Here is a 21597-nt window from a genome sequence, read left to right on the forward strand (position 1 = left end):
TTGGACCAATGGTGCAATTCGAACATATAGACGAAAAAAATAATCAGGAAGTCCAGAGCCAGCCACATCCTCAAGCTCAGGAGTTGCTGAACAAGATGGTCCAAGCCCTCTTGATTTCGCTGAGCAATACCAAAGGAAGGTTAACACAAGACATGGGAAACCAATCCCACAAGAAGAGTTCCACTAAATCACAGAAGATCTACACACTATTGAGTAAAGAGCTGCCATCCGAGCCGTCAATGCGATGCAGCAGCTCAGAATTATCCATTCCCTCAAAAGGCAAGAATGCAATAAGTGCCGAGGAAAAGATAATTGGTGGAACGACTGGTACCCCGCATTAGAACAATGTGACAAACAACTCTCACATGCTGCGTATCTCCTTCAGGATTGTGTAACCAGAATGGGCAACTTCAAAGTATAAGCATGGTGGACCCAAGGATTTGCGTTGCTCTGTATAAAGTAGTGTTGTCCTATCAAATAATGCACTACTTTCCTAAAGTAGATGCTCCACTAGCTATAAAGTCGAGTCTGCACTAGTGTTGTCCTATCAAATAATGCACTACTTTTCTAAAGTAGATGCTCCATTAGCTGTAAAGTTGAGTCTGTACTACTCCACTAGCTGTAATGAGAAGTCTGTACTAAAGATTCCTTCTTATCCACAAACGTGACGATGGGGCCCAAGGCGCACCCCACGTTTGTTATAAGAATGGGAATTGAACCTCTTGCAAGATCATTGAGCATTCACTCAAATCTTACTTGAGGTAACTTGTAAGCTTGTAAGCTATGAACTTATCAATTTCCTAATTTTCGCTGCCATTTTGGTATCAGAGCTTGTCATACTCTAGTTCTTTAAGCTTGTTGGTATTATGCAATCTTGAGAAGCAAAAGAAGTCTTAATTTAGTACTATGTGATATGGCTAATTCTTGTCCTAGTGCTATAATATTTTTTGGTGTAATACAATGTATTTACTCATTATTTTCTTCTTCTACAAAAAGATGAAAAATTTTACAAGACCATGTTTCTAATTTAACTCTTAAACCATTATCACAAACACGTTGGGAAAGTCATCTTGAAAGCATTAAAGCAATAAAATATCAAGCTCCACAGATAAAAGAAGCTTTATATAAACTTACAGAAACTAGTGATTATCCTAAAACAAAAAGTGAAGTAAATTCTTTAGCAACATATGAGTTTGAAAATTTTGAATTTTTATTAGTTATGGTTATTGGGTATGACATATTATTAGCAGTTAATATTGTTAGTAAATTTTTATAATATAAAGATATGAACATTGCAATTGCATTAGATCAGTTAAAAATGATTATAGAGAAAATGAATTTATATCTGCTATGACTTTTGCCAAAAAAATTGTAAATGAAATGAATATAGAACTAAAATTTCATGAAAAACGTGTAATTAAAAGAAATAAACGATTTGATGAGAATAAAATTAATGAAGTGAAGCTTTCACACGAAGACTCTTTTAAAATTAATTACTTTAATTATATTATTGACCATGTTATTTATTCATTTCAAAATAGATTTGAACAATTTAAAATATATGAAGAAAAGTTAAAATTGCTTGATGATGAATTTTTAAAAATAAAATGTTTAAATCTTGAAAATTTTTTAACACATGACATATTATCTGATATTGATTGTTTAAATTTATTTTTAGGATAAAAAGTTTTATAAGAAATTAAATAATGTCTTAAGAAAGATTAAATAATCTAATAATTTTATCAATTGAAAAAAAATATTATCAAAATTCAAATATAAAAAAAAAAATTAAATCCATCATTGTAGATCCCACATCTGAATAAAAAAAGGATGAAGAATTTTTTTTTAAAAAAATATTAAAGGCCTAAATATTTTTATTTTTATTTTTTTTTCTCATAAAACTTGAGACGGTTCTTAAAAGAGTGTCTCTGAGCGGACATGGAGAAGCGATGCCTCTTTGGAGCTTTGCCAGCTGGCGATGGCGTCGTTCACGTTACCGCGAGGGGGCAAGTTGGAATTTGAAAGGCAGAGAGAATTAACGATGATGCCGTGGCTAATTGGCATGCTCTAATTCAGTTTAGAGTCCATTATCACCCCTACAGCAGTGCATCATTTTCCACCGCTCTCGTTGATGTGTATAAGGTATATATATTATCGTAAATCTGTCTGGCCAGAGGCTGGCCAGAATTGAATTTATCTAACAAAAAATTTTAATTAAGCTAATTAAAAAATTAACTAATTATTATTAATAAAAATTAATTAAGTATTATTTTAAAAATTAAATATAAAAATAGATAAGAAAAGATAGGCATATTTAATAATGACTCTATTTTTTTTTTTTTAAAAAAAAATCATTCTAGCTGGTTATCATTTAGCATTATCCATATATTATTTACTGGATAAGTAGGGAGCAAAAATTTAGATAAATAAATACTGATTAAAATTTAAAAGTTCAATTATATTATTTTTTTAAAAAATACCAGTTATTTTAGTTAATCAATTTAAAAATGTCTAATTCAATTAAATTAAATAAACTGAATATATCAATTTTAAATTTTAAAATTGGAATTACTAATTCTGAATTAATCGAATAAAAATGGAAAGTTATCGAAATTTAATTTAATTGATATTTTATCTATTTAATTTTTATTAAAAAAAATTCGATCGTTTATGATTAATTCGGTTGTTCGATTTTAACGTAAAAAAAAAAAACTTAATACGCTATATATATATTATCTGCTATGTAAGAGAAACATATATAGAAAATACGCCGGTTCTTTCCTCGGACACTTTCATCCCGCCTCCTAGCTCTCGTTATTCATAGCGCAATGGCGGCGAAAACCCAGCGATCTCTACAGGATATCATTGACATCATCCTCCGGAAGATCTTTCTCGTCGTCCTCCAACAACCCTCCAAGAATGACCCTAATATCGTTTTTTTAACGCTCACGGCAGCCAAGATCCTCAGTGAAGGCAGAACTCTTGTCCTTTCCTGCACTATGATGGACAGGGTTCTCATCGATCGGCTATCTGGTGATTTCCCCTCCGCAGAGCCTCCCTTCCGCTATTTAGTTGGCTGCTACCGCCGTGCCTGTGATGAGTTGAAAAGGGTTGTCTTAGTGAAGAACGCCTCCTTTAGATCGGAAATTGTGTTTGCAATCAAACAAGCGCGGAAATTAGTCATCTTGTATTGTAGGTTATATGTGGGGAATCCAAATATGTTCAAGACCTCTGGGCATGTTTCAGGGGCGTCTTATTTGATGTCGATGATCTTCGCAAAGGTCTCAACCCATATGGATGAGTTTGGAGATGAGTTCGGAGATGATACTTTCGACAGCCCTCCAGGTTTTATTAATGAGTTCTTCAGGGATGGCGATGATGGCAATTTGGAACTTGTTGTGCAGGATTTGTTTGAAAAACTGAGGCAGAGTGTGGACGGAATATCACCATTAGGAAACTTTCAGCAGCCGATGAGAGCACTGCTGTGGTTAATTGAATACCCTAACAATGCCAAAATTTTGGTGAATCACCCAAGGTGGATACCTAAGAAGACTAACTTGCCGATTGGTGAAGGAAGGATGATTGAGATTGAAAGCATTTTAGGAGCCTTTCTCCGTGTTAGTGCATTGCCTGATTCTAAGGAATTTAAGAGTACACCAGATGTCGGGTTAGTGAAATTTCTGAACTTTTGATATACCTGCTTGCTGCGATTTTTTTTTTTCTTTTCCTTTTTCCTTCTCAATTATATATATGTTAGTTAGACTATATTAATATTATATGGAAATTAACCTAACAATATATAGGAAATAACATTTAGATTCCATGCCTCTCAATTTTTTTTGGATTTTTGTACTGGTTTTACTTTTGTATTTTAGTCATGAACCTTACATGCAAATGGATATTAATACCACCTAACTTGGTTTATCAGTTGGTTTTATTAAATAGTTAAATTCATAACATAATTCGAGTGTCATTTGAAATTCAATTTAGTTTTGATTTGGTTTAATCTGAATGGACAACCTCTACTCTGTTTTTCAAAAGTTTTAGATTCTAAATTTATTGGAAACAATACATTTTAGGTTTACCAATATGCTTGCTTTTTATGTTTAGTTACAGTTGTGGTATATGTCATGTCATGTTTTGAAAATCATTGCATGTTATATAAAGAAATGCAGAAGGGGAGTTTTTGAGCAACGGTAAAGTTGTTGTCATATGATCTTGAGGTCACGGGATGGTTTGAGTCACAGAAATAGCCTCTTGCAAAATACAAGGTAAAACTGCGTACAATAGATCCAATGTGATCCGACCCTTTCTCGAGACTCAACATTAGTTAGAGTTTCGTGCACCGTGCTGCCATTTTTTATACAAAGAAATGTCCAAAATTGTTTCTTTCCTATGTATTATTTGGTGCATGTGTTAGTATTTTATTTTTTTATTCTTTTGTGCCCTCTCTTGATAGTTTTAGAGCATTTTCGCTTTTCTAACTCCAGAAGTTGATTGTGGTCTTTTATTCTCGCAAACTTTTCTTAAAAAAATTTCTATGATATGTTCACTCTTGTTTGAAGTATTTTTGGTATTTTGCTTCACAATTGACCAAGTGTCTAATTATCATTAGTAACTATTTTTCTTGTTTAATTTTTTGTTTCTATAGATAAATAAATTGCTTCACCTTTAATGACTTCTAAAAATTACAGACAACAATGTTTCTCAGAAGCGTCTAATCGTCGGTCGGTTGATTTATCATCCCTTACAACAATTAAGAAAGCTATGAATATTTTGTACGATGGCCTCGTTGCGGTGTTTCACAAATTACTTAATAATCAAGATACGCAAGAAAGAGTTTTAGAATATCTTGCAGAAGTTATCAAGAAAAATTCAGCAAGGTCGTGCATGCAGGTAATCTTCCCAATAAAAAGTAAATTCTCCATGTATGGATATTTCTTATTCTTATTTGGCTTTTTTTCTATATTTATTTGTTCTTAATAGATATTGATTTGTTAATCATGTTTATAGGTTGATCCATTATCATTTGCAAGTTATGGCATGCTTGTGAATCTTAGTTCGGTGATGCTTCGCCTTTGTCAACCTTTGTTAGATGGTGCTGCAAAATGGAGAGAACAAATTGATCATAGATATTTATTTCATAATACTCGTTTAGATTTCAGGTGAGTCCAGAAAATTGATTGTGCTAGTTGATTTGTCTATATTTTGCATCTAATCATTTCAGTTGGTTGTGCTAGACAATTGGCAACCATGCACGCATCGTCTGAAGAAGTCTCGGCATGGTTAGAGGAGGAAAATTCCTCAAAGGATACTCATGAGTTGGAGGCTCAAGAAGGCACGAGTAGTGGTACAAGAAAGGAGTATTCTTTAACTTGTGAATGCTTCTTTATAACTACAAGAGTACTTAACTTGGGATTGATGAAAGCAATATCGGAATTTGAACATCTTTTTGAGGTATCCTATTATATACTTTCCTTCTCTGTTTGTGAAAATGTTTATTTCTTTTATATCAGAATCTAGAAACCTTCTTTTTTATCATTGGAAGTTGTAATGCTATTGTGATTGTTGACAATGTTACCTAATATACATTCTTTTAGATTTGTGGGTTCTACTTTGTAGTGACCTCTGACTTCTGTCTTTGCACATGTCATTTGTAGGCTAGATTCAGAATATGTTTTCCAAGTTTGCAAAGAGTTTGAATAAATTGTTAATTGTGTTTTTTTTATTCCTTTGGATATTGAACCAACTTATGACAAAAGTACCATGCTTGCATCAATTCTTTTATTATTTGCAAAAATCTATGAGGTGCTACATTTTCTCAAATTTTGTAATTTGTATTGAAATTATTTACACCCATAATTATGAGTATGCATTTTCTCAAGTTTGATTGGATACTGGAGAACATAGTTTATAAAATATATTCGATCTCACACTAATTTTGTCCCGAATAACATTTTTGCTTCTTAAAGTGATCCACCTATCTGACTTTATCAGTAGTGCTATAATTCTTTGCTTGGTTTAATCAACATAGATGACCACACTATAAGCTACAAATTAAAGCAAACTATAATTTAATCACACAGTAGTAAAGTTTGATATAAATACAGGTCAAGAAAAAGAGGAGGATAGAACAATAGTAAGAAAAAGGGCGATAAAAGAAAACACTGTGTCAATTGGCTATGGTGCTAGTTTCGGAAACTAGCACCATAGTATGTGTTAGTTGGCACACGGTCATAACTTCGCTTACGTGTATTAGGATCAGAATTGGACACTATATCTAGCTTTTACATACTCCACACTTCCATCTCATTGCAAAATTTCAAAAATCCAAGTCGTCTAGGTCCATCAATGGGTTTCGGTCAAAACCCATTGATGGACTTAGAGAACTTTGATCGGACTCATTCCAACTTCTATAAGTTTCTGTAGTGCCCTGGAATCCAAGGATGACTTCCGTTATCATCGTAAAGGATTCCTAATATTACTCAAAAGGTTTATAAAATTTTAGACTTTGTGCCAATTGACACAAGCCTATAATTTTGTGTAGGAGACTCAGAATCAAGATTTCACAACAAATCTACCTTCTACACACTCTACACTTCCATCTCATTGCAAAATTTCATAAATCAAGTCGTCTGGGTCCATCAATGGGTTTTGGTCAAATAAGCCCTCGTTTACTATTTTAAAGCCTTTCCAATAGTTCTTCAAATGATTTGAAACTTGCAGAGGTGTCTAGGCTTCGGAAACCAGCATCACAACGATGTTGGTATTTAAGTTGTGGTGTTGGTTTATGAAAACCAACACCAAAGCAAATATATTTTATTTTTTGTTAGGATTACCTATGTCGATTAAAGTTTTAATTAAAGTTTAATTTAATTTAAGAGGAAAGAGATAAGAGGAAATATATTGCATGGAAGTGAGAGAGGAAAGAGAATACATTTAAATGTCTCATATAAATGAGAGGCAAGAAAAAAGAAAAAGTCAATAGTTGTCAAAGGGTAAAATGGTAATCAGGTGTGTTTTTTGGGAAAAATAAAATTTTAATGTGCCATTTGGGCATTCTCAAACCTGAAGTTTGGCAATTTACCCTATTAATTTTGACATATATTGCTTATTTGAACTCCATGTAGACCTACATTGCGTTATATCTTTTTCTTGAGAATGTTGTCTACATGCAAGTGATAGTAAAGACATTTAATTATAGACTCATCAAGGCAGATAAGAAATTTAAGTTTTGATCTGGATGAATCGAGACTATATTTTAGGAGAAAATTGAATGTTCTAGTATATTAAGAATATTTATCCATGCAACACTGAATCAACCTACATGGTTTAACAGCTTCGAAGATGATGTTAGGTAATCTTTTTGTTTTTTTTTATGTGGGATCTTTGGTTGCTACTATATAGTTTAAAAGCCCTGTTGGCAGTCACTATGCTTCATGATTTTTGACAAAGTTTGATAGAGTTCTCTTGGATCGTAGCATGCCAAAATTATAACAATAAAATATTATTTAAAACAAATAATAAATGAACTACAAACTATGCATTTATATACTAAGTGTTGGTATGGTACTGTAACATACATACATATTTATTAAATCACAATCTATCCAAAGTTGGGTATTTCATGCACCAGTGGACCTATAAATATCATCAATATTGTGAGGTACTAAGCTTTTTTTTTCAAAGCTCTGGTTGTTCACATCTCTAATCTAGCAAAAATGGTTGAGATAGCTATTGAATTTCTATTCTATTTCTTTGTGAAGATATTAAGTAACCTTTCTCTCTCTTAAACTTTTATAGAAACTGAGAAGTTATGAAGAAGACCTGTCTATCCTCAAAGCCATGAGGGAACAAGGAGCTTCTCCACTACTGGATGCAAATATAAAACATCTGAAGAAAGAAATTGATATATTGACACAATCCAAGTCATGTTATGAAGTTCAAATTTTTCAAGTATGTTTGACCTATCAACTCCTTAGGTTTGGTTACAATGTTTGCTATTTCACAAGTTTCTATAAAATTTATTGTGTAGACAAACTTTTGCCTTGTTTTCTTCTGACAATTTTTTTTTTCTATTTTCTGGCTTCATTGATGGATTCAATTATTTGGTTGCAAGTTCGACAACATTTATCTAATATCATCTAGTAATTTATAAAATTAAAAGGGAAGCTAATGGAGAGAATTGTGAATGTCATTCAGGACACTTAGATTTATACATATAATTTACACTTGATAGTTAATGATTCTAACAAAAGATTGCCACCATATCTTGTAGTTTGTTCCTGATGGAGTTCATTCTTTTGATTCAACAGTACCATAGCAATAGCCTACAATAGTTAATGTTAACAACTGAAGAATACAATTTATCAAAATGAACATTACTGTCATTTAACCTTTGAGAGAAGATCAAATAGGATGAGGAAAAAGAAAGGAAGAAAGAGAAGGGCAGATATGTTGCAAATTCAACATATACAGTTGTTATCAAGGTTTTAGTCCCAGTTAGAATGAGACATGTTGGCTTTGTCAAGTGCTAGTGTCAATCATCCTGGTTAATTCCTTCCCTCCTATGAAGTTTAGAGTAAGGTTATATCCCATAGTTGAGATGTGGTGGACTAGAGTAGATATGAAGTAACTTTGAAAATAATTTGCATTAAAATAAACTGCATTAATAACCTGTTTTCATCTTGAGATTGTTATATATTTTACAAGTTTCTAGCTTTGTTTACTCCCTAAGAAGGAAGCAGGATAGAAAGGAGGCAAAGGAGAAAATTGAAAAGGGGGCAGAGGAGGTGGGGAGAGGAGAAAATAAATTTCTTATCTTGGGTAAGAGGAAGATGGAAAGTGGGCGGGAAGAAGATAAATTATGAGATAGCATTCCTCTTTCTCATCTATCTTACATCATTCATGTGTGTTCTTGCATTGCCTTTTCATTTTGCTTCTTTGTTGGATTCCATTGAAATAGCGACCACTTAAACTTCCTTAGCATGCTCTAGCTCAAATACTATGGTTCTAGGAGCAATTGTTCTTGTTCAAGGTTCGTGTTTCTAGTTGCTAGTGACTGTGACCTTGGTGATACGGTTTTCACCACTGTCATTTCTTCTTAATTACCCTTTTTGTTTGAGTTCAACAAAGGAGGCTCCCTTGCCCTTCTCATATGGTGGTACAACCACCACTACGTTGTCTACTCTGACTAAGTAATCCTTTTAGCTCGGGGGGATGGTAGACAAGGCTGTACACAAGATGTGGGTCAGGTGTTGGATGTGGAATGACATGTCAATGGGAAGCGATTGGGATGAATGTTGGATGGATGACATGGGACGTGGGGCGCAAGGTTACCAGATGAAGTGAAAGGAGGGGTAGACAAATATTTTCAGTCTCTTCTGTTGTGATCCTTTGTTTCTGCCCGATTTTGGACAGAACCAAAACACTCCCAAAATGGCTTCATGAAAGGGCTTGGTTCACCCTTCCTTTGTTACCTCATTTGAAATAAATAATGGAATGGATGACCAATGGTTCTTCTTTAAGGAATGAGTTTGTGCGCAAAGATGTCCTTAAGTTCTATTTACACAGGTGGAGAGGAGAGGATTGTAGAAGAGAGCATTGAAATTGAAGAGCTCTCCCTTGTGCACCTACATAATTTCTATGGGGAGGATGAGAAACCTTTGTGTATCAATTTTAGCTCAAAACCGTGTCAGCCCAAAATTATAACATGTTTTTCCAAAGAAAAGGAAAAGTTTAATTTTCCCTTGGTTTAGGCAGACATGGGCCTCTGGTGATGGTCATTGTCCATGGGCATAGGCGGGGCAAGTGCCAAGTTGTTGACGTGTGTCCAAGGTGTAAGCAATCTCACTATGCTTTTGTGCTGGGAACAACCATTGGGCTTGCACAGTGCAGGTGAGGCTGATGAGGTGTCAAACAAGGGTTCGACGAGGTCAACAACATTTGAGGATAAATTTGTTCATTTACACTTGCTATCCTCCCTTTTGCATTGACAAAGAAGATTTTAGCAGGGATGATATATTATTTCTCCCTCTCCTCTCATCTCCTCTTAGCCAAGTAAAGATAATCTTAAATGTTAGCATTTGTTCTTTTATTTAACTTATCATTGCTAAGCCATTGACAAACTTTGAAGGAAAATTTATATTATTTTTCATCCTTAACATGGGTCTTTACCAACAGACCACTTTTCATTCAAATATTGGAGATTCGTTTCTGTCAGTGAAACTTGATTTAACTAAATGTTGTTTTCTTTGTTGTTCTTTTTTCTATTTTTTTTTATTTGAGATTAGTTTTGTTTCTTTATATTCAATTATTGGGAGGTTTTCCGAAACTTACTAATATTTTGTTTTTAATTTTTTATTTTACCAATACCAAAGCTCAAAATTAGCAATGATTTTAGATTTTTTTTGTTTAAACGCACCCTTTAATTTTGTTGGTAAAGACTTAACAGTTGCATCTTTAGCTTATTCCATAGTAAAACTTTACCTGTTCGTGGAAAGACATCTTAATGCCAATTTCTTATCATTGTGCTTAAGGATTATACACTGCTAGGACAGGCATCGACCTTCTACAAATTGGTTATTATCTGGTTGGTGGATTTTGTTGGTGGGTTTAAAATACCTCTGCCATCAACATGCCCTATGAAATTTGCATCTATTCCAGAACATTTTGTCGATGATGCTATGAACTTTCTGGAGATAACTTTTGGAGTGCCAGAGGTTTCTGAAGGGGTTGTCTTGGTGAGTTTCTTCCATAGTTAATTCTTTAATTTTCAATAATTGATTCATTGTACATTTAACCTTTACATTAAAAACCTAAAACCATTATTGTTTATATCATTGCCAGGATTTCTTGAATTTCATAATTATGTTCATGGCGAACGATACTTATGTTAAGAACCCATGTCTGAGAGCTAAAATGGTTGAAGTACTAAATCATTGGATAAAAAAAAAAGGGTTGGAAATTCAATCTTTTCAATTTATTTTTTTTTCTAAAATTTAACACCATTTAAAAATTTTCAATTCCTACAGTGCTACTCTTTTTGAAAGACACCCGTTGTCCCTTGACTATTTAGTTAGCAATCTTCTTAAAGTTGATGTGGCACATATACAGGTAGCATTTTGTTTTTCTATATATATATATATTCATATTCCAGAAGTTGTTTTATTAGTTTTATTATTTAAGGCATTTTTTCTAAATCACTTTCCATTTGTTGTCTTTTGAATTTATCCTTGTTGTGCAGTTATCTGATAAATTCACTATTCGTAAAAATATATATGAACTTTTAGAGTATTTGTGGAATATTCCTAGCCGTCTCAATGCATGGAAACAGGTAAAGATGCCTTGCAGTTATGAACTTTTTATTTTCTTTATTTATAAGACTTTTACCACTAATAGAACATTTTACAGCTACCTATAGAGTAAACTAATATCATCTAATTATGGTGCAGATTGCTAGGGAGGAGAAGGGAATGTATCTGAATTTTTTGAATTTGCTTATCAATGATAGCATGTATCTTCTTGATGAGTGCTTAAACAAAAATATCAGTCAACTAAAAAAAATAAAAGTCGAAATGGCAAATTCTGCAGAATGGGAACAGAGATCTGTAGAGGAGAGGGTAGAGATAATGAGACTTTTTCATTCACAAGAAAATGTGAGATTTCTTCATTTATTGCATATTCCGAATCATTACTATCACTCACAAACTTGCTCTTATATATAACCCCATATGTTGCACGTGAGTTTTAATGTACTTTGTGAAACTTAACATTTCAGATTGTCAGATCTAATATGAAGTTGGCAAATGGGAATGTTGGTATGCTTGCATTCACATCTGAACAAATTCCTGCACCCTTCCTGCTTCCAGAAATGGTGATACATCTATTCTATTCTAGACATTTTAATATTTACTCAAATAAGTACAAAATGCATTCAACATCTGCATATGGGAAGATTGTTGTCTCATCTTTGTCCCTGCATTCCCAGCCTTGTTTTCTTAGAATATTAATTTTGTCCTCTATAGAGAAACCAATATAAATTTATAACTAATATGTTTTATATTACATCCTCAAAGAGTAATATTATTGTAGTTGAGTTGGAGCTTTGGATTATTCAAGACTAAGTTCCAGCATTTTCAAAAGTCGAAACTAAAGATCTTTAAACTGTTTCAACTACCTATTATTGTTGTTTATTACAATTTTATCGTCACCAGCAAATATTACTGTTGGATTAATTTAATTCTTTCTTTTGTCTTTTTCAGGTTGAAAGGGTAGCTATCGTGCTAAATTATTTTCTCTTGCAACTTACTGGTTCTCAATGGAGGTTTCTCGATATAAAAGATCCTGAAAAATATGAATTTAGACCCAGACAATTGCTAAAACAAGTTAGTGTTATATCCATTTGACTTTTTGTTTAATCTTAATTTCATTATTGATTAATATCTATGAATTTGTTGTGAAAGATTACCAAGATTTATGTTCATATTGCAAGAGGTGACAAAGAGATGAATGTGTTCCCTGCTGCAATCTCGAAGGATGGACAGTCATACAATGAGAAGGTATCTCCTATGCATAGTTGTCTTGTATAGACAAGGATACCTTGTGAATCAACATTTTCCATCCATGATTCATATAGTGTTGTTTTCTGATGTTTATAAATGGAACAGCTGCTTACATCACAGCTATTTAAATATGTTGCTGATAATCTCTGGAAGATTCATGAAAATCGTAACATAATCCAGGAGTTTGTTGAGCTTGGTCTCAAAGTAAAATCAGCAGTTTATGAAGCATTGAATGAAGCATCGAATGCTGAGGCCATTCTTGGAGAGATACCAGATGAATTTCTTGATCCGATTCTGGTATAACCTCCTCGTGTCCCTGAAAAAAAAAAATCTTAATCTAGCGTTTATGCAGTGAAGAGTTTACGAATTTTCTCCTTGTGATGCTGACTAACATTATCACTTTTGTTTAGCATACTTTGATGAGAGATCCTGTCATTCTACCTTCATCAAGAATGTCGGTGGACCGGCCAGTTATCCAAAGCCACTTGCTGAATGGCAATGTATAGTTTTTCTATCATTAACCATTTTCTTTCTCATATCTGATGATGAAAAAACTAAAATATTGTCTTGTAGACCCAGAACGATCCATTCACCCGTTGTCATCTGACTCAAGACATGCTAATACCAAACACAGAGCTGAAACAAAGAATTGAAGACTTCATCATATCTCAGAGGAAACGGAAATGAAGCAGAAGATATGAAACTTCAAAAGATGTTTGTGGTTGAGTAAATGCATATAATCTTCTCTGCTTAAAGAGCTAAAGTAGAAATTGCCAACTGTAGCAAGTATATTTCCATTAGTGAAATATTGAAATATTGAAAAAAAAAAACAGCTCTCACGTTTCCAATAGTTTCTCAAGTATATTTCCATTTGTACAATTTTATTGAAAAATAATTCACTTATAGGAACAGCTCTATCAAATATTACTGCAACTAAAAATCCATCATGGTATCTGCATCAATGAGCCTTAACATGACAAGCGTCTACTGAGGATAACAACTGAAGCTAACTACAAATTTAAACGTAGCATCTCATAAAGGAAACAAATGAACTCACGAACGTTAGACCAAGAAATAGGAGATTGATCATACATGATACCTGACAGAAATTTGATCGGTATTGTATCCATCCACTAGTATGTACTTTCAAAGTAACATTTATCAGTTCAATTGTTGCAAAAGGTACTGTCAATCGACAAGAAAGGTAAAGGTTTTAAAGTGAACAATGGCTTTGGGATTGGCCTGTCAGGAATGTTTTTATTTGCCTCTAAACTGTATTCTCAATTTTTTTTTCCACCTTCAAAAATGAGCTACAACACGAATATGTACACCGAAAATAAATTTATGAAAACAACTACAATTGGAATGAGAACGACATTTCTAGTTAAGGTGAAGAAGGTTGATCTGGAGAAGGCCGAGAAGAAACTCTGTGATGTGAATCATGCTTGTGATCATAACGTTCACCTTCTGTAACTCTTAACATATGGGCTTCATTTCCACTAGGTATATTCACAGCCCTCGGAGAATCAAAAACAAGTTGGTCAGCAGGCGAACCATTTGCAATTCTTTGATCATATGGGTACATGAGCACAACAGGAGGAATTTGTTGGTCAGTAGCTGGAAGAACACCATTTGAACGGGAAGCAAATTGCAGCTGCATGCCATGTGCATTATCTAGATTACCCGACAATTTTGTAGATGCAAATGTGAGGTCATGACCTCTGTGGGCAAGAGGGTCGTGCTTGTATGACTCCCGCCTTTTATCCTCATGATTTCTGGCTGCAGCCGGCCAGTCCGGCCACTTGCTCAGTTGCTCTATCAGATTGGTTGCGTTCATGACTGAGATCAAAAGCCCTTGGTCTGTCACCAGCATCATTACAATCATAGTTCCGGCTCCCTCGATTCCTCAAACTACTTTGTCGATCTCTAAAAGAAACCTTCTGTACAATAATAAAGAAATTCTTTTACATGCCACCATATAATACGAGTACAAAATACAGTTTTATTATTTATCAAACTTCCCTGTCGATCCCTTTTTGGAACAAAGCACAAATATGTTTCCATATCATAGAAGATCAAAAAAAATCATTCACAGGAAGTATATTGTTAAATAGGAGAACAAAATTGATCAAAGGATGATGTTGATGCCAGTATGCAAGCTGGGCCCAGAATATAACTTTGAGGAAACACATAATCAATCACTGTCAACCTAACTGTTTCTTTAGAATACAACCAAACTTTCAGAAAGCATTAATTGGCAAATAGCTGATAAATCAACCAATGCCCACAAAACACAAGAAAATGCAAAGGAGTCTATATGGAGGGTATCAAAAGTCCAGTGTACTTGTGGTGCAAAGAGCAAGCATGGTGACACGGGTATTTATGTATCAAAACTTTCTTACAAATGATAATGCATTAAAATGGCTAAAGGTACATATGGAACCCATGCATATAGAAAGAAAAACTTCTATGTAAAGTAAATTAGATTAATAAATTACTCTATTCTTATCTTTAGATTCAAGCATCAATAAACTTTCAAACTATAAAATTGTAGCTAATTGAAAACATCATATTGAGGAAGAGTTAACAGACAGAAATACAGTTCAGCCTAAAGTGCCCATTATATGTGACTAGGAAAACAAAACAAAGTGAAGAAATTTTGGAATTCATCAAAAAAGAAAGAAAAATAAGTGAGACAAAAATTTACAAACTTATTCTTCTTTTAAAGCAAATTAGAAGATTCTTTTCGAATTAGAAGAGTCAACAAGTAACCAATTATAAACTAGTAGTGTCCGAGAACAGTTATAAATCTCCTCTATGGGTACAACAAATGTTCATGCTTTATCATTCTTGGCAATAACAATTACAAAATAATGCAATACAAAGATCAGATGCAAAATCTAAGTGAAAACAAAAATTCAACTGTTAGCACAACAAATTGAATAAAGAAATGCAAGATGCAGAAAAAACTCAAATAAAACATCTATTATAATCTCATGGCAAATATAAAAGTTTCTAATAACTTTATAGATTTTTTTTAAATAGTATCAAAATGTTGTGAGAATATTACAGGATTTGGCAGGTAAGTTCTAATATCAACACAAGGCCTCGAAGCTTTATATTTTTTTAAGTTGGCACCGGATATCTGGCTTGTACCGGCTAATCATGGGATGATTGGTCCGACCTCATGAAGTTTTCCACCAGCTACAAGAGTAAACCAGGAAGCAGTTACAACAGACGTCTCATCAGTCCAGCATTCTTAGATCAACTGCCCATTAAAGAAAATTCACTCGTTAATTCGTTGAGGCTGGGACTCGATCCTTAGATGCCAGAAAAGGTAACAGAGACCACATCAAGACCTGATTGGAGTGACATAACAGGCATCAATCGATAACTATATTCCATAGCTTGTGCATAGTTCAAATTAGCAGAAAGAGATTTTCCAAGACCATCCCATGGATATAATGACCGGGAAGATAAATTTCTTGCCCTACATAAGGTGAAGAGTAGAATACAGTTCCATGATAAGGGTTTTGGCAGAATCGTCTATATACTAGATTTTGCTGATGATAAGAAGTAGATTCCTTGAAGAACTCAGAATTCATAGAAACAGTTGGGCTCACTACATCCTCAGACTGCTAAGTTTCTCCAGTAAATCGATGTGGTGTTCAGAACTTTCTTGAAATTGATCTGTAACTTCTTCCTTATCCAATTGCTCTGCATGTCCATCTGTTTTTCCATAGTTGGAAGTGAAACTACCAAAGGGAAATACCAAGTATGAAACTGGTGGACTGGTAGCAACAAATGTAGGAAAGAATTTGGAATAATCCATGGCCCTCTGCTGGGAAATGTCAACAAGAACTGGTGCAAAAGGGATCAATGGATCTGACTGATTTTTCTCAGATTCCTGACCTGGTAGATTCTGGCTTCTTGCATCCAGTGCTACTAAAGATGATGATTATGTGATTGTTTCAGGCAGATCATTTCCCACAGTTGAGGGTATCAAATCTGAGGCATCACTATTTACCTTGACCAAACCAAGTCAGAGGTGTTGGATCCCGTGGTGGTTTTGATGTTATCAACCAAGTTAGGTTGGGTCCTATTTAATTTTGATCCTTATGTCTAAGTGTGCAGGACCTTAGGAGCGCAGGAAGTCGAGCGGAAGACGTAGCTAGCGAGAAGGAAGGCACGGGAAGGGAGCCGACGGACTCGGTGCGTCCGAACGACGAATGAACTACGGAAGAATACACTGGTGGACGAGAAGAACGTGCGCGATGTTCAAGGGACGAGAAGCCGGGGGCGGAAGCCGGGGCGGAAGCTTGCTCGAGAAGAAGACCGGAAATTGGGTTCGGGTGAGCCCTATTTCGGTTGGCCGCAATCACCCAAGCAATCGAAACTTCGGAAGCTAAAGAGAAGATGAAGAAATGTTGGTCGCCCTCAATGCCCTTGAGGGCACCCTTAACTGGGTCAAATAGACCGTTTGCGAGCGGATAAAGTTTTATCAGCTTATCCCCTTAGAGGCGCCCTCAACCCCTTTGGAGGCACCCTCAAGACTCGAGATAAGATTTCCAGGAGCTATATAAAGACCCCTGGAGCTAGGAATTATTCATTCAACTCTTGTACTAACTTCCTAACAACTCTTGAGCTCTCTAAGTGTGTAAAAGGTTTATCCACCTTCAGAGAAGGAGATTTTTAGTGCACTGTTCAACCGCCTTGGATTAACAACCATTTAGGTTGTAACCAAATCAAATTGTTGTGTCTCTTCTTTCTTTCTGTTATTTTATTTTATTATTGTTGCTATTTTTAGAGTTGAAAGCATGAGGAGGGTATTTTCTTATTGCAGGCAATTCACCCCTCCCCTCTTGCCGGTCCCGCTGGACCAACAAGTGGTATCAGAGTCAGACCGTCTCAGAAGGATTGACCGTCGACTGAAGCATCAAGATCAAGATGATGGCCGGTGCAAGTATTCATCCCCCGAAATTCGACAGAGACTTCGCTACATGGAAACGCCGAATAGAGGTATTTTTCAAAACAAAATTTGATATTTTTTTAGTTATGAAATATGGTTTTGCAGTCCCTAAAGACAAGGAAGAATACAACTGGACGAAAAAAGAACAAGCTGATTTCGTGGCCAACGAAAAAGTAGTTCCATCTGTTCAGCGTTCTGCCACCCAAGGAGGTAAGTCGGATCGGAAGCTATGACTCCGCCAAAGACCTCTGGGAAAAATTTCTGGAGCTCCACGAAGGCACCTCAGAAGCGAAGTTAGCAAGGCGCGACATTCTCCAGACTCAGCTTACAAATCTCCGGATGAACAATGGCGAGAAGGTAGCCCAACTCCAAACAAGAATCAAGGAACTAATAACTCAACTGAACAACCTCGAAGAATCGGTAACAAACCGAGACTCGATCCGGTATGCGCTCAACCCTTTCCCAAGAACTCCAGAATGAGCGTCCTTAGTAGATGTATACTACATCTCTAAGGACTTTGAGGTAAGTACGTTAGAAAATTTATTCTCTACTTTCAAATTTCACGAATCTCGAATTGCAGAACCTAAACAAATAGAGAAGTCAAATCTCAATGTTGCCCTATAAGCGAAGATGGACGATCCCGACTCTGAAGCGTCAATCGATGAAACTGAAGTGGCACTATTGGTAAGAAAGTTAAATAAGTTTATTAAGACTAATAAATTTAGATCGCAGTCAAGAAAGCATCAACGCAACAGAAGGGCAGTCTGATGCTACAACTGCAACGAGGAAGGGCACATCAAGGATGACTGCCCAAAATTAAAGAAAAGAGACAAGGAGAAGTCTCAAAAACCGACATCCTCTAAACACAAGAGTCTGAAGGCTACATGGGATGAATCATCATCCTACGAATCAGAAGTCGAAACCTTCTCAGGAGTAGCACTGATGGTCAACCATCAAATTGAAGAAGAAACCAGCTCAGAGATGAGTATAGATGAAGGGGGAGGATCATCAGAAGAAGAAAGCTGCGATAAAGGAGGAGCATCAGAAATTGAGGTAAGGTACGTGCTCTAACTCCCAAGCCGTCATTTCAGTTCATTAAAGTGCTTACTAAAGATTTAGTTAAATTAGAAAAAGAAAATGACGAGTTAAAATTAAACTTAGCAAAGACATGCCCTCTAGAAATGTACGATAATCTAAAATTAGAGAATGAAAAATTAAAAAATTGAAAAATGATCATGCATGCTTAAATAAATTTCAAAAATCAAAACTTAAGTTGTATGGAAAATTAAACTGGTACATTAGAAAACATCAGGGACAACTCAAAAAAATTCTCAAAAATTATATACCCCCTAAGTTTTTGATTAATCCTGTAGGAAGGAACCTATATTGGGTTCCAAAATCTTTTCTAGATTAAATTTTTGAAAGTTAGCGCATTCAGTGAGAAAAATTAAACAGTTAATTTCTTTATGAGACTTTGTCTAAGAAAGTGGTTGTTGCTTCAATAACCAAGAAGGCCTCGTGTCTTGCCACTGCCTGGAAGCCAAAATATTGAAATAAAATGTTTAATTAACTTACTGATAAAGCATGAAAATAGGAATTAGATAACGCTGTTAAACTTTTGTCGATCAGTTGAAAATTTGATAAACTTAGAAATTTAATGCTATCAGTTGAAACTTCCTTTGTTAACTTAGAATTTATTTTGAAAATGTTTTAAATATATTTTTTTATTTTACCCTTTTTTTTTTTGCTGTGATCAAAGGGGGAGAAATAGGTACAAATTTACAAGTTCGTCACCATTCTAAATAAAATCTAATTTCTTTTCATTAACCATGCAAATTATCATATTGGTCATTCCTCTTAAGAGTCTATCTGATGAAGTGAACGGTAAGAGATGAACACCAGAAGAATTTATCCTCTTGGATAATGACTTTTTCATCTCGAGTTCAATCTCTTCCTCAATCTCATACTTAATGAAGACTTTATCGTATCAAGGTAGATCGTCAATCCACTTTGGTTAAGTATTTCATTAATTATGCTCTTCCAACGTCCAGACAGAGAATCTCATAGAATTTAAACTATATCATCATGTTCAAAATAATGACCCAAATGTATAAGATATAATTGTTTTTCCTCCCAAAACCTAAGATGTTGAGGTATCGTGTGCATATAATCCATTTCATAATGCTTAAATATGTACAACTTGACTATTCTTTCCGGGACATGCACTTTAGACTTTGGCTGCTCACAATATATACTAAGAGTTTACTTAATTCTAAGTATATCTATACCATGAGAGATAAAAAAAAAAATAGATTGGGCATCAGGCTAATCTTAAACATCTATTTTGATCAAATAGCAAAAAAAAAAAAAAAAAAAAAAAAATTGAAACATTAAATCGTATATTTCAGTATTGATACAACATGCAATATTTCACTGCCCATTAGCATATTACACCATCAATAGTTCCAATTAATTGTGATATGTTTTAATTGGGAAAAAATAATATAAAAAAGTGATGTGGTTTTTTTTTTTTTTCTCCATGGTAACATGCGTCAATTGGGAAGAAAAGAAAGAAATTAAAATAAAAAAAAAACAAAAACATACATGATTTTATTTTATTTCTCTGTCATCCCTAAACTAAGCCTACATCCTGCCGGTGGCACGTTTTTTTTCTTTCTATGCAACCACACCGTGATCAGCAGGAGGCAGGATCTAGGACCATTTTTTATGGTCAAGGGAGGTGCCATTTATATTTACGATTAAATCATGATTCGATCATAAATGATTATGAATTTTTTTTGGGTTCATCGTTTCCATTAGGTTATAGTTTTTATTCACGGTCGGAGGTTACCCGGAGGATACCCTCGTTCGGCGCTCAGTAACCTGGCCACTTATCCACCACCGGAGGTCTCCAGACAACTCCGACCGTCCGCTTCGAACAAAAACTATAATTTGATGGGGACGGTGAACCCAGGAAGAGATCACAATAATTTATGACTGGATCGCGACCACAATCTGACCGTAAATACGAATGACACATCTTCTAGATCACAAAAAAAATGATCCAGAATATCTGTGCTCGATCAGCAGGCGGCGACGTGGAGATATCTACCACGTGGTCGCGGTTCCCACGGCTTACAACGTCTTCGGCTCAGGAAGAAAACGCAACACTCCGTCGCGATTTTCCGACGTCTCGCTTGACGCGTAGCCGGAAGGGTTCGCAAGAGGGCTGCCTTTCTCCGTGGCTCGGGAACTCCAGCGGCGCTTAGTCATTGAACAGGTGCATTTAGGCACGCTACATATTTTTTTAACAGAGGGATTTTTGAGAGTTTCAGGTTTTTCAAACTCATATTTCATTTTTTTCAACTCATATTTCATTCTAAATACATCAAAATCAAGTTAGAAATTCAACTAACCTATGCTCTAATATACAGACAAAGAACTTGATAAATCGAATAAAACACCATTCGATTTAGTATCTTTTTGTAGTGATATAATTACGTTAACACAGTAATCTATAATTACACCAATAAATAATAAGCATGCAATAAACGGTAATAAGAGTAAGGTTAAGAATTTGTGTATCTCCGGTTGAAGTGTCGGGCTAGCCGACTGTCTTTAGAGAATTTATTGCCGCCCACGGTGCAGAGGCTCTCCGGCAAAATCCTCCCAAGATCCTACAACCGCTCGCGCCGTTCGTAGGTGCACTCCAAGACGAACGTCGCACTCAGACTCAACCTCAAATCGCAGACCCAAGCCTCAGAACTTGGAAAGAAGAAGAAGAAGGAGAAGAAAAAAGCAGAGAGCAGAAGAATGCTTTGTTTTTTTTTTCGGAGTGATTTGAGAAGGAGCAGAGGAAGTGTATTTATACACTTGAAGCAGTGCAGAGGAAGCGACACGCGCTTTGCTTCTGCTTCGCGGGTGCGCTGCTTCGCATCCTCACGCAACGCGGACAGAACCGAACAGATGTCGTCGCGCTGCTTCGCTTCCTCGCGCGGACAGAACTGAACCACCAGATGCGAGGGACAGAACCAAACTGGACCAACAAAAATAAACCAGGTCACC

At 35.2% G+C, this 21597-nt stretch overlaps 1 protein-coding gene across 6 annotated transcripts; it reads left to right on the forward strand.

Moving 5' to 3' along the window:
* The first annotated feature begins 2764 nt into the window (after positions 1–2764).
* Positions 2765–13377, forward strand: LOC122024999 (probable ubiquitin conjugation factor E4). Of its 6 annotated transcripts, none has more exons than XM_042583752.1 (16): positions 2765–3667; positions 4695–4896; positions 5014–5165; positions 5241–5457; positions 7804–7956; positions 10539–10742; positions 10849–10958; positions 11034–11115; positions 11246–11335; positions 11454–11657; positions 11780–11875; positions 12264–12386; positions 12465–12560; positions 12669–12860; positions 12974–13063; positions 13137–13377. In XM_042583752.1, the coding sequence occupies exons 1-16, from the start codon at positions 2829–2831 to the stop codon at positions 13248–13250; spliced, it is 2964 nt and encodes a 987-aa protein (XP_042439686.1). In that variant the 5' UTR covers positions 2765–2828; the 3' UTR covers positions 13251–13377. The 6 variants fall into 6 exon arrangements, with proteins under 6 accessions (XP_042439686.1, XP_042439691.1, XP_042439687.1 ...); XM_042583757.1 differs by having other exon boundaries at positions 13143–13377; XM_042583753.1 differs by having other exon boundaries at positions 11454–11515; positions 11788–11875.
* Positions 13378–21597: the final 8220 nt, after the last annotated feature.

Source organism: Zingiber officinale, chromosome 9B (genome assembly GCF_018446385.1).
Source record: "Zingiber officinale cultivar Zhangliang chromosome 9B, Zo_v1.1, whole genome shotgun sequence".
Lineage (NCBI taxonomy): Eukaryota > Viridiplantae > Streptophyta > Magnoliopsida > Zingiberales > Zingiberaceae > Zingiber > Zingiber officinale.